This window comes from Jaculus jaculus, chromosome 14, assembly GCF_020740685.1.
Source record: "Jaculus jaculus isolate mJacJac1 chromosome 14, mJacJac1.mat.Y.cur, whole genome shotgun sequence".
NCBI lineage: Eukaryota > Metazoa > Chordata > Mammalia > Rodentia > Dipodidae > Jaculus > Jaculus jaculus.
In genome coordinates this window covers 15,609,134-15,623,559 of record NC_059115.1, presented here as the reverse complement: position 1 = coordinate 15,623,559, position 14,426 = coordinate 15,609,134, and the positions used below count along the sequence as shown (strand labels likewise).

General features: G+C 45.4%; 1 protein-coding gene across 1 annotated transcript; it reads left to right on the top strand.

Annotated features, from left to right (window-relative positions):
- Positions 1-3,045: 3,045 nt before the first annotated feature.
- Positions 3,046-13,446, top strand: LOC123454621 (leukocyte-associated immunoglobulin-like receptor 1; the record flags this gene model as incomplete). Its single annotated transcript, XM_045133336.1, has 5 exons — positions 3,046-3,054; positions 6,044-6,101; positions 12,038-12,142; positions 12,363-12,373; positions 13,297-13,446. Coding segments are annotated over 5 exons (333 nt in total), but the record flags the coding sequence as incomplete, so codon positions are not given.
- Between the last annotated feature and the right edge of the window lie 980 nt (positions 13,447-14,426).

The window sequence follows — 14,426 nt, the reverse complement described above, 5'->3', positions numbered from 1 at the left end:
TTAATTGGAAAGTAAAAATTGCACGTGTTCACCATCTGTGAAGGTTCATATTTTGGAGTAAGTATATATTGCAGCATGGCTAAATCAAGCCCATTCACACCTGCCTTACCTTACTTTTTCCCCGTGGGAAAGCACTTTTTGAAATCACCTCTCTTGAGCCAGGCATGGTGGCACACACCTTTAATCCCAGCACTTGAGAAGCAGAGGTAGGAGGATCGCTGTGAGTTTGAGGCCACCTTGAGACTACGTAGTGAATTCCAGGTCAGCCTGAGCTAGAGTGAGATCCCACCTCGAAAAGAAAAAGTATTTGCCTCTCTTACTAAATCTTATTAAAGCAGAAAATCAGAGGCTGATAAGAGCTCAGCACTAACGTAATGCTTATACCATGCCCTCCAAGTCTCAGAGAACATTGTGCAAGAGAGGAGGAAAGAATGCAAGAGCCCTAGGGTGAGTGAGCCTGACTGGTGCATTGATAGCCCTCAGCGAGTAGAGATAACCCCACTGAGGAGGAGCCTGAGTGCAACGGGGCAGGTGAGAAGGGACGTAAGAGTGTAACCTGATGGGAATATGACCAATATGCAAGATGTACATGCAATAAAGATTGCAGTAAAAAACACTTCTCGCTGGGTGTGGTGGTACACACTTTCAATCCCAGCAGCTGGGAGGTAGAGGTAGGAGGATCACTGAAAGTTCGAGGCCACCCTGACACTACATAATGAATTACAGGTCAGCTTGCGCTAGAGTGAGACCCTACCTTGCAAAAAGAAAAACAAAACAAACAAAAAAATGCTTCTCAGGCCTGAGAGATGTCTCAGCAGTTAAGTAGCTTAAGTAGCTTGCCTGTGAAGCCTAACAATGCATGTTCGAATCTCCAGGTCCAGGTAGCCAGACCCACAGTGACACAGCACTCAATGTTGCACATGAGCCACAAGGGGGCGCATGGCTCCGGAGTTCATTCACAGCAGGCCCTGGCATACCCATTCTCTCCCTCCCTCCCTCCCTCTCTCTCTCTCTCTCTCTTCCTCTGTCTCTCACTCAGAAAAAAGAAAACTCTTCTCTTGGTAATTTTCAAGACTATGTGTGTTTGGATGTCTTATACTCACCATACCCTGCAATAGATCTCTCAAATGCTCCTCCTTGTCTAGCTGAAGGTTTGTATTTTCTGACCAATATTTTCATGCTGGCTTTTCCACATTTGATGCCCTGTGCCTCTGGCTGCTCAGCATAAGGAATTTACACCTGTTTTTCAAGCCTTAGTGAAAGTATCTCTTCCCCTAACTTCCCAGGAGGGGCAGCTCTTCTCCTGTCTGTCCCCTGGGTCTCAGAATTCACCCCAAGCACACAGTCCAAAGCAGTGAGCATGAGCACTTAGTCAAATATCTGTCCACCCGGACCTTAGTTTCAAAGGACAGAGGTTGTGCTTGTGTTTCTCAAGATTAAGGGTGTAGAATAACACACCCCTCAGGGATTTTTACTTTATATGACTATCTGTTGTTTTTTTTTTTTAAGAACTTTTTATGTTGTTTATTTTTATTTATTTGAAAGCAATAGACAGAGAAAAAGGCAGAGAGAGAGAGAATGGGCGCACCTGGGCCACTGCAAACGAACTCCAGACATGTGCACCCCTTGTGCATCTGGCTAACATGGGTCCTGGGGAATTGAGCCTCAAACCAGGGTCCTTAGGCTTCACAGGCAAGCGCTTAACCACTAAGCCATTTCTCTAGCCCTATCTGTTTGTTTTATTTGTGCTGGTTTTTATTGATTGTGTCTGTACCTTGGTTGAAGTTTAGAATTTGCCAGTAAATTATTCCACCCAGTCCACTAGAATACTTGCTTAGCAAGCAAAACTCAACACCTGGGATTACTTCTGTGGCTTGATTGGGGGACAAGAGCTACACCTGGAACGTTGAACTCATATCCTGAGGGTATGCAGAGGTGGATTGCCATGTCTGGGAACACTGCAGGTAGGTAGAAAACCCAGGCATCAAATCAATTCAGGATGCAAAAGTTGCTACAATATAATACAAAAACCTCAAAGAATCAAGACAATACAGTCCCACTAAAAGCTATAAACTCATCAGAAATGATCACCAATGAGTCTGTTTTAGATGAAATGCCTGACAAAGATTTCAAGAAAATGATGGCACCTATGTTCAAAGAAATCAGAGAAGAAATGAAGTGAGTCAAAGAAGAAAAGAAAGGAATTAAAGAAGAAAACAAACTTCTTAAAGAGAACAGAGGAAACCAGCTTAATGAAATAAGGAGGTCATTACAAGACATGAGTAAGGAAATAGAAATTCTGAAGAAAAACCAGGCTAAAATTCTAGCTCTGAAGAATATAGTCAGTGAAATAAAAAACTCTGTGGAAAGTCGCACCAGTAGGATGGATGAAGGAGAGAACAGAATATCTGAACTAGAAGATCAGATGGCAGACCTCATACAGTCCAACAAAGAGAAAGACAAGTTAATCTCAAGGTATTAATGGGAATTTCAAGGTATCCGGGACACTATGAAAAAGATCAAACATAAGAATTCAGGGTATAATGAAAAGAGAAAAAATTTCAATCCAGAGGCGTAGTAGGTGCTTTCAACAAAATCATAGAAGAAAATCTTCCCCAAATTGGGAAAGAAATGCCAATGCAAATACAAGAAGCTTTTAGAACACCAAACATACAAAATCTTGAAAAAAACCACTCCTCCCCATGTTATAATTAACTACTAAACACACAAACCAAAGAAAATATGTTGGAAGTAGTTAGAAAGAAAAGGCAAGTCACTTACAAAGGCAAGCCCATCAGAACAACTGCAGATGACTCAACACAAACTTTAAAAGCCAGAAGGGTTTGGAATGATATATTCAAAATTCTGAAAGATAACAACTGTCAATCAAGATTACTTGATACTGCAAAGCTATCCATCCAAATTGATGGAGAAATAAGGACATTCCACAACAAAAATAGGCTAAAGGAATTTATGACAACTCAACCAGCTCTACAGAAAATACTTGAAGGAATTCTTAATGCCCAAGAGAAAGCAAAACACACGCAGGAGGAAATAGGAAGAAATAAACAACACTCAACAGTTAAAACAAGTAAAGGGAAAACAAGAAACACTACAAAATAAGAGTGGTGAGAATAAATGCATACCTTTCAATAATAACTTTTAATATTAATGGCCTCAATGCACCATCCCAAAGACACAGGTTTGCAGACTGGATTAAAACGCGGGATCCTGCCATATGTTGCTTCCAGAAAACTCATCTCTCAATAAAATATAGACACTTCCTTAGGGTGAAAGGATGGAACATGGTATTTCAAAAAAAAATGGGCTTAGGAAACAAGCAGGGGTTGCTATCCTAATATCTGACAGGATAGACTTCAAATCAACATTAGTGAGGAAGATAAAGAACACTCCAACAGGAGGACATTACAATCCTAAACATATATACACCTAACTTGGAGGTTCTCAGTTTCACCAAACAAACACCATTATACTTAAGGTCACAGATAACATCAAACATAATTGTAGTGGGAGACTTCAATACCCACTCTTATCAATTGACAGGTTATCCCAGCAAAAAATAAACAGGTAGACATCTGAATTAAATAATGTCATGGAACAAATGGACTTAACAGATTCTATAGAACATTCCATCCAAATGCTGCAGAATATACATTTTTATCAGCAGCACATGGAACATTTTCTAAAATAGACCACATATTAGGACACAAAGCAAATCTCCACAAATATAGGAAAATTGAAGTAATCCCTTGTACTGTATCTGACCACAATGGGATTAAACTGCAAATCAGCAAAAAGAAAAACTACACATACAGAAATTCATGGAGGCCAAACAGTACACTATTGAATGATCAATGGGTCATTGAAGAAATCAAAAAAGAAACCAATAAATTCATAGAATCCAATGATGATGATAATACAACATATCAAAACCTTTGGGACACAATGAAGGCAGACCTAGGATGGAAATTTATAGCTCTAAGTGCCTATATTAAGAAATTAGAGAGTTCACAAATAAGCAATTTAATGTTCCACCTTAAGGCATTGTAAAAAGAAGAACAAGGCAAACCAAAAATCAACAGTCAAGAAGAAATCATAAAGATTAGGGCACAAATTAATGAAATAGAAACAAAAAAAATCCAGAGTATCAACAAAACAAAGAGTTGGTTCTTTGAAAGGATAAACAAGATTAATAAACCCTTAGCAAATCTGAACAGAAGAAAGAGAGAAGAGACAAAAATTAGTAGAATTAGAGATGAAAAAGGCACCAGTCAACAGTTACCAAAGAAATTCAGGCAATTTTAAGGACATACTTTAAGAATATATATGCATCTAGGTTTGAAAACCTGAAAGAAATGGATGATTTCCTTGATTCATACGACCTACCAAAATCAAATCAAGATTAGATAAACAATGTAGATAGACCTATAACAACTACAGAGGTCCAAGCAGTTATAAAAATTCTCCAAACTAAAAATAGCCCAGGCTCAGATGGATTCACTGGCGAATTTTACCAGACCTTCATGGAAGAACTAAGACCAATGCTTCTCAAAATTGTCCGAACTCCTTCTATGAAGCCAGCATCACCCTCATACCAAACCAGGCAAAGACAAACAAAAAAAAAAGAAAATTACAGAACAATTTCCCTCATGAACATAGATGCAAAATTTCTGAACAAAATATTGGCAAACAAATACAAGAATATATCAAAAAGATTATTCAGCCCAACAAAGTTGGCTTTATCCCAGATGCAGGTATGGTTCAACATAAACAAATCAATAAATGGAACACATCATATAAAAGGACTGAAGGACAAAAATCACATGATCATCTCAATAGATGACCACTTGAATGACCCAAAAGGCAACATAGTGCTGAGAAGAATGGATGGAGGAGTGTCCAGCACTGAAACATCTCACACCCTCCAAGGTTCAGGGTCCATTGCAGAAGAGGTGGCTAAAAGAATGTAAGAGCCAAAGGAAGGGTACCACTCCTTACATACAACTGTCTGGACAGAAATTGGCCTCGATATCCAAGACCTCACAGTGCCTAGCAATACCTACACAAGACCCTCATAATAGGAGAAAAGATGATGACATCAAATTAAAAGAGAGACTAATGGAGAGAGAGAAGGGCTATGACAGAGAGCAGAGTTATGAAGGGGAAAGCGGGGGAGGGGAGGGAAATACCATGGTTTGTTGTCTGTAAGTACAGAAGTTGTCAATAAAAAAAATTAATAAAAAATAAGTATTGAAGCCATCCATATGTTGAGTAGCTCAATGTAGCCATTTCAAAAATATTTTAGTTTTATTCATGAGATAGAAAGAGAAAGAGACAGAGAGGGAGAGAGAGAAAGAGAGAGAGAATGGGCGTGCCAGGGCTTCCAGCCATTGAAAACGAACTCCAGATGTGTGTGTCCCCTTTGTGCTTCTGGCTAATGTGGGTCTTGGGGAATTGAGCCTCGAACTGGGGTCCTTAGGCTTCACAGGCAAGCGCTTAACCACTATGCCATGTCTCCAGCCCCATAATAACTTTTCTGACTTTCATACAATACCTTCCTATAACAGGGCTTCACTCCACCCTTCCTCCTACCTTCAGCCAATGTGAAGTCGATGGGATTTGAAAGCCTTAATGACAGGAAATGGGAAGGATGTCAAGGTGAAGGTGGAAAATGCAGTGGAAACCCAGAGGGATGTTTATCAGGTCCCTGAGATGGGTTGGGGCTAGTGGACTCCTCAACAGGCACCCTGATGCCCTGAGACTTTGGGGGTCACTGTGACATGCCCTGTCGCAGGGTCCTTATTGACACTTGGGGAAAATAGCCACAGTGACAAAACTTCAAATCCATGCACAATGTACAGAGGGAGGGTTGGAATTATCCTGAAGCCTCTTTATAATCACAGCTGGACAACTGACCCTAAATGCGCTAAGAATGTGGAGTGATGCTTCTAAACAATTTCGTGCTATGGTGACTTCCTCATTGTGGACACTGAGATCTGTGTTCTGCTCCATCCCAGGGAACCTCCCCAACCCTTCCATCCTGGCTGAGCCAAGCACCCTGATACCCCGGGGGGAGGCCTGTGATCATGTGCCAGAGTCATGTTGGGGTTAACACTTTCCGCCTGGAGAAAGAAGGTTCTGAGATCCAAACTAAGGCCATTGAGCTTCCTAAGACAGAGGCCAGGTTCTTCATCCCCACAATGAATGACAGCACTGCTGGGGATTATCATTGCCTCTATCTGAAAGACTCCAGGTGGTCTACACGCAGCAAGAAACTGAGGCTGCTGATAACCAGTGAAGATGTCACCCGGGCCCCTGCTCAAGGCTCAGCCGTGACCTCAGGTTTGTCTCCAGATCCCTACACTCTGTCCTTAGCTGACATCTCCTGGTTTAGCCTCCTCTCCTTCCTGCTGACCCTAAGGACCGCCCCCTCTGCACACATGTCCCTTCTGCCACCACACCTCAGTACCAGATACTATGAATGACTGGGGCCAGCTCCAGTCTGGGGTGAGCACTGAGCTCGTGTTGTTGTCCGGGTTGGGCGATTTTGGTCTTAGACACGATAAATGATAAGTCTTTCTCAACAGAGCAGTCTTTTCACTGGGACTGGGGTGCTGTGTTCTCCCTTCTGTGCCTGCACCCTTCTGGTGTGGTTCCCTCCTACTGCGCCGATCTCCTGATTCCAGATCAGGAGGGAGCTCTGGGATGGTATGATCATGGGTGGCAAGGCCCCCAGAATGACCTGGAGTCAGGGTTCAACCCACTTCCATCTTCCCAGGGCCTCTCAGGATGATGTTGTCAGCAGAGAGAGGGTGGTGAGAAAGGCAGAGGGAAGGATGAGCCAGCGCAGGAGAGGCATAGAGGGGACTTTGCCAGGTCTCCTGTCTAATCCCATCCTATCAGGAGCCTCTCATCTGGAACTGGGGGATGGGGATTCATACCCTCTGAATGGATACTTACTCAAAGTGCAGAATGTCTCTAACCATCTCTTCAAATAAGTGCAGAACCCTGTACTGGTCCCTGTTTACAGAAACCTCCGGAGGCTGCAGGCCTCTACCCAGAGCCCTGCCTCTCTGCAGGGTATGAACAGAGTCCTTAGTTGGAGGGATTTACTAGGGTCTCTGTTCCTGGTTGAGACTCTGCCCAGCTCTCTTCCCTAGCTCTGGGGCCAAGCACCAGGAAAACTGCAATAAGGGGCTGACATCACCAGGCCCTGAGATCTCAGCTACACATAACTCCATGCCAAGAACTGTTGAAGCATTTAATGCTAATAACCACACTATAAGGCATATGGCAGTCTGACCCTCCAGTCCCTTCTATTTTTTAAAATTGATATTTCATTTATTTATTATGTAGACCGAATATGGGCACATCAGGGCTTCTGGCCCTGCAAAAAAACCGCCAGATGCATATGCCACCTTGTGCATCTGGCTTATATAGGTCCTGGGGAACTGAACCTGGGTCCTTTGGCTTTGCAGGCAAGTGCCTTAATCACTAAGCAATCTCTCCAGCCCCTGCTATTTTTATTTTTATACCAAAAATCTTTTTGTTGATAGCTTTCATACATATAGACAATATAGCATGATCATAAACCCCTCTCTCTACCCACCCTTTCTGCCTCCAGTATCCAAATCCTCCTCCATGCCCAATGAATCTCTTTTTCTTTTATTTAAAAAATAATTTATTTATTTTTTTATGAGAGAGAGAAGAGAAAGAGAGAGAGAAGTTGGCAGAGAAAGAGAAAGAAGGGGAAAGAGGGGGAGAGAAAGAGAGAGAGAGAAAGGAATCAAAGGTGTGTACTATCATGCCTGGGTTCTTTACCTCATTTATTTTAAAAATTATTTATTTATTTATTTGCAAGGAGGAAGAGGTGGGGAAGAATGAGCATGCTAGGGCCTCTAGCCACTGTAAATGAACTCCAAAAGCATGCACCACTTTGTGCATCTGGCTTTACGTGGGTAGTGGGGAATCAAACTTGGGTCATTATGTTCTTCAGGCCAGCGTCTTAACCACTGAGCCATCTCTCCAGCCCCAGCCTCCTTGTTTTTAATACACAGTGAATTAATATTTTTGGTCAAAGGAATCAGGTTCTAAAAGATGAGGCAGAACCAGTGTGTGCAGCCAAGCACTTCTCTATGCTGCTTCCTGGTGGGCAGAGCTCACTATTCCTCTTGCTCTGTTGCTGGTGGATATTCTTAGGACTCATCTTCTAAACCCACCTCAAGGAAGTAAGGAAAGCAGGAAGGAAGGGAGGGAGGGAGGGAGAGGGAGAGGGCATGGAGGAAGGGGACAGTCTCAGGAGCAGTGCCTGACAAGGATGGAGGAACCCCTGAGAGGAAGGTTCCATGGTGAAGATGCGTGGCTTGTGTAGAATGAGGAGACTTCCTGGCTCATTCTGCCGAGCTGTGTGACACAGAGAAGCTTTCTTCTGTCCCTGCACCTCAGAGTGTCCATCTGTGTGGTGCGTCTCAGCATGCACCCCTCGCTGCCCATGCTTTGTGACCACAACCTTTCAGGGAGGGGAGCAAGCTGTGAGCAGTCTGAGCTTCTGACCTGGCTTCTGATAACATCTCTGAGGATAGATAAACTTATATATGTATGATTGATAACTTCCATAATTGTAAACAATATCCCATGGTAATTGCCTTCCTCCTCCCACTTTCCCCTTTGAAACTCCATTCTCCATCATATTCCATCCCCCTGTCAATCAGTCTCTCTCTTATTTTTATGTCATGATCTTTTCCTCCTATTTTGATGGTCTTGTGTAGATTGTGTCAGGCACTGTGAGGTCATGGATATCCATTTTGTGTCCAGAGGAGCACGTTGTAAGGAGTTGTACCCTTCCTTTGGCTCTTACGTTCTTCCCGCCACCTCTTCCAACATGGCCCCTGAGCCATGGAAGGTGTGATTGAGATATTTCAGAGCTGAGCATTCCTGTCACTTCTTCTCAGCACCATGATGCCTTCTGAGTCATCCCAAGGTCACTGCCATCTGAAAAGAGAAGGTTCTGTGAAGATAAACTTTGAGCCCAGGCGGGTGGGATGGGGGACAGAGCCTCAGGTTGGGGTAATTTAAAGAAACCGAGCCCCTCTTGGTGTGCTGAGCTATTGGGGTGAGGCATAGAATGATGCATTTCTCAGTTAGGAAGACTTGGGTTACCATCTAGTTTTTAATTTTGCTGGCCAATACTCCACACCTTGAGTGCACTTGCACCAGGAACACAGATACAGTGGGCTCGATCATGAATGGACAGAAATGGTCCCACCCTCGTAAATGTTACTAGAGAGAAAGAATTAGGATGAATCGTATACACACAATCAGTCTGATGTGTTACCTGTTGCACCAGCCAGCCTACCTAAATTCTGCATATTTAATGTAAAATTTAAAAGTTAAATCACAGTGAATTGTATACTTACAATGTATCTCACATGAATATACTATATGCTATCGCATATTAAATGTGGTCTGTTTGCAACTTGTAACGGATCTTGTATATTGCCTGAATTAGCATATAGATGCAGTATCAGTTATTTTCTCATTTCTGTGACAAAATACCCACCTGAAGCAGTTCAGGGAGGAAAGAGTTTGTTGCAGCCTACGGTTCTGGAAGGTCGAGTCCATCTTGACGGGGAAGCAGGGCAGGTGCAGGAGCTGGCGTCACGTCGTCCCATCAGCAGGAAGGAGGTGGGAAGAGTGGGGAGTGCTGCTGCTCCGCTACCTTTCTCCTTGTTACTCAGCTCAGGACCCCTGCCCGGGGAACAGAGTCTCTCAGTTAGGGTGGATCCTAATCTTAAAAAAGAAATCCCTAACAGAGCTGGAGGGATGGTTTAGTGGTTAAGGCATTTGCCTGCAAAGCTAAAGGAGCCAGGGTTATTTCCCCAGGACCCACGTTATCCAGATGCACAAGGGGGCGCCCATCTGGAGTTCGTTTGCAGTGGCTGGAGGCCCTGGCATGCTCATTCTCTTTCTCTCTCTCCCTTTTTTTTCTCTCAAATAAATAAAAAATAAAATATTTATAAAAATCCCTAACAGGCCAGGCGTGGTGGCACACACCTTTAATCCCAGCACTCGGGAGGCAGAGGTAGGAGGATCACCATGAGTTCGAGTCCACCCTGAGACTACATAGTGAATTCCAGGTCAGCCTGGGCTAGAGTGAGACCCTACCTCAAAAAAAAAAAAAAAAAAGTCCCTAACAGACATGTCAGGAGCTTTGCTCACATGGTGACTCTAAATGCTATCAAGTTGACAACCAGAGATTAACTGCTACAGAGACCTATCATATATCCTAAACCTATGTGATTATATACTTGACCTGTAACCCTCATGGTATTTATTTAGTTAGTTACTCCCAGATGGCCATGAGACCCAGTAGTCCATCATGTCACCTGTGACCATGATGTCACTTACAGCAGCTCAGGTGGCACAGACCCTGCACGCACAGGTGTGAGGAGCAGCCTGCAGCTCCTGGCCTGCAGTCCTGCGCACACTGTGCTGCTCTGGACTCCGCAGGCAGCCATCATTCAGTGGCAGGCACGGGGTCCCCAAGGCATAGAGTTCTCAGCTCCCTGACTATCTTACGGTGCTTCCCCATCGGCAGTGATGTCATCTGACTTAATTCACATGAGAGGTGGTGTGTAATCATAAGTAAGACATTTGCAAGCATATGACATGTGTAAGTTGCAGTAAGTCCCATGCAGAGAAAACACGGACAGCAATGGTGCAGAGAAGCAGGTGGGGTCTTGAATCTTGGATGCGGGCAAGGTGTTGAGGGAGGACAATCTGGGGAAGAAGATGTCTGAGGAAATTGTCTGACGTCCTTTAAAGGGCTCCAATGCTGCAGTGACATGGAGCTCCTGAGGAGGGAGCAGCGCCATCCAGGAAGGGGGCGGAGGGGTCCACCCTGTGTCCTGGGGCTGTAAGTACATGGGCAGAGGAGCGTGTGTGTTAAAGGTGATGGGACATGCATGTGCAGCTGGATGCCCTCCAGCAGGCCACAGCATCGCATTGAGGGGCCACTGAGAGACAGATGAACTCAGAGATGAAAATTCTGGCCCTCGGGTTGGAAACAAAAGGGGGAATGGTGAGGGAGTCCTCTCTTGTGCTTACCGGTTGCTGGTCTCCGTGAGGCTCTGAAGAGCAAGCGGTCAGTGCTGTCCAACACGGCTCCCAGCGCAAAGGGAGCACTCCTCATGTGAGGCCGGAGCGGACACCAACGGCCGCGAGTGGCTGCTGGTCTCTCGAAATGTGTCCAGTGTGGCTGTGGATCAACTTTACATTCATTTCCCTGTAGTTAGATTTAAACATCAAGAGAGACTTGTGTAGTACATCTGGGTGTGGTGGTGCACGGTTTTAATCCCAGCACTCGGGAGGCAGAGGCAGGAGCATCACTGTGAGTTCGAGGCTAGCCTGAGACTACATGTGAATTCCAGGTCAGCCTGAGCTAGAGTGAGACCCTACCTTGAAAAACCAAAACAAATTATAAATAAATAAACAAACAAACAAAAAGGAGAGACGTGCAGTAGGGTATTTCTGTCTTCACAGAGAGAGGTGCCAGGGTCCTGGGCTGAACCAGGCAGGTAAGAGAAGGATCTGTAACCTACTGTGTACGTCTTGAGCCTCTGACCACCTCTCTTCTAGATTCCTCCTTGCCAGGAGCTCCGCAGATGCCATGGACAATAATAGCAATGTCAACGAGAGGTGGTGACATCAGACCAGAAGCCTGGAGAGTGGCTTGGGGCGGTTGGGGGTGTGTGTGTGTGGAGAGGAAGCTCTGGACTTTGGCATTGGAGAGAGGCTAATCAGTGGTTACTTATTTCGTTTCCCAAAACACCAAGAAGATTAGCACTCAGGATTCAATGAGTAAAATGGTGATAATGATTCCTGTGCCACAGGCTACCTGGCACTTAGGAAATTTCACACTGGTGTACTTCCTTTGCTACCATCCAGCATATTTGTGCTATACAGTTGGTGCCCAATAAGTGCATGTTACTGACAACCTAATTCCCATTTTTCCTAGGCCAACCGGGGTTGAAAACAGAAAGGCTTTATCTTCTCCTGGGGCTCTCTGTGGCCTTCCTCCTTTGTTTCCTCCTCCTTTTCTGGCTCCTTCAGAAACAGCAAGGTAGGTCCCAAGGGTGGGATTGGATTTAGGGGAAGTTAGGGGTGCTCGAAATAAGATCTCCTTCCTAAACTTGGATTCTCAACTATCGCCAGGGTTTCTGAGAAGCAATGGTCAGCAGCAGAAGCCACGTGAAAGGTGAGGCCCCCGGAGAGACCCCAGGACACCCATCTAGTCCTCTACCTACAGCTAGCTCCAAATTCTCATCTGTTCTTCCCCCCAGACTCAGTCCAGGTACTGATGGTCTAGAGAGGATACCAGGTATGAGGAACAGGGAAGTGGGGACCCCATACATTTGGAAGCACTGGGTGGGAGAAAACTATCTGGGAACATTCCAGGAGGTTCTCCATGGGGTAGGATGCAATCTGATCATATTGTCTTCTAATAGTTATCCCAGAGAACTGACTGGTTGTCTTTTCTCCAGACACTGTCACAGCAGACAGACTTCCTGGGATGGACATAAGGATGGACACCTTGGTATGTTTCAAAAAACATTTTATTTACTTATTTGAGGTAGAGTGAGAAAAAGAGGCAGGTAGAGTGACAGAGAACGAATGGGTGAGCCTGTAGCCACTGCAAACAACTCCAGACATGCGTGCCACCTTGTGCATCTGGCTTTACGTGAGTACTGGGGAATTGAACTTGAATCCTTAGACTTTGCAGGCAAGCTCCTTCACCACTGAGCCATCTCTCCAGCCCCCTTGCTAGGTTTTTATATTGGTCATCGGATGGGGCATAACAAAACATCCCAGATTTAGCCACTTAGCAATATGACCTCAGTTTCTTTGATCAGGAATCTGGGAGCAGGAAGCAGCCAAAAGTCACATCGCATTTGGGCTTGTTGGGCTTGAAGGATGCATCTCCAATACGGTATATTTCCATGGCCATAGGCAGGAAGTCCCTCCACAGTGGGCAGCTCTCCCCAGGAGGAAGGGCCAAGACAGAGGAAGGCACCGTTGTGTGTCCTCACCTGGGAAAGTGACATGTCATCACTTCCGCTGTCCTGTTAGTCATATAGACTGACCCCCCTTCCATTGGAAGGGGGACCACAGAATGGCATGTCTCCAGGGCACGGGGCCCTGTTTAGAGGCAGCCCCCATTTCCAGGTTCTCCTCTCTCCTTAGCCACCCTAACTCACATGGGTCTCTTTCCCTCAGACCTCAGCTGCAGGAGGCCCCCAGGAGGTGACATATGCTCAGCTAGACCACCGAGTGCTCACACAGAAAGCGTCCCCAACTTCCGTATCTCCCCAGGGGGAAGAGACCACAGCTGAGTCCAGCATGTATGCAACCCTGGCCAGACGCTGAGCATGTGGGCCTACCTGACTCCTTTACCTGAAGACACAGGAAAGCACTCTTGGAAAAGCTTGAAGCAGTCATTTGGGAGGCTTCTCCTGGAATCATCTTGGTATGGAGGCCAGAAAGTCATTTCTTCCGGAGACAAGCACTGGAGCCTGGCAGTGTTGGGAGCCTGGAGGTGTCTGTTCTGCAGCTACAAGATGTGCTTCATTGGGATGGCTTGTACATTCATCAATCCTTGGAGACACTATGTGGCAGTGACCTCCAGAGACCCAATTTCAATCTCCTATCTGTTTCTGGAGCCCCTGGTGGTCTCTGAAGACACCTACAGCTCCCTGGCTATTTCCAAAGACCCAGCTGCAGCCCCTGGAGTGGTTCCAGAGGGTCAGCTACAGCCCCCAGATATTTCTAAAGATCCAACTCTAGTCCCTTGGCTGTTTCCAAGGCCTCAGACGCTGAACTCTGGCTGTTTCTGGAGACCCTTCCACAGCTGCCTAGCTGATTTTATGAATAAGGCTGCCCCATGACTTCATTTATGTGATGAGCCCAGTGGACTCTGAAGTCCTCCCCAGATCCAACTGATGCCCCTGTGCCTGGACTGTGTTCCCACAGCTACAGGCTGAGCCCTCTATCCAGGGCAGGCCTCATGTGGGGTCTCTTGGGTATTTTTGTTTGTTTTTTTGTTCATTTTAGATAGGGTCTCACTCTAGTCCAGGCTGACCTGGGATTCACTATGTAGTCTCAAGGTGGCCTTGAACTCACAGTGATCCTCCTAGCTCTGCCTCCCGAGTGCTGGAATTAAAGGCATGCACCACCACACCTGGTTTATCTTGGGTATTTTGAAGACAGAATATTTCATCCTATGTGGGTCCTACCCACAGCCCACGTGGACCCAGTCTCTGCCTTTACAAGCTATTTAGAGCTGACTGGGGGAAAATGAGGGCTACAGAGGGGTTCCCATTTTTCCTACTTTATTTCATATACATCTA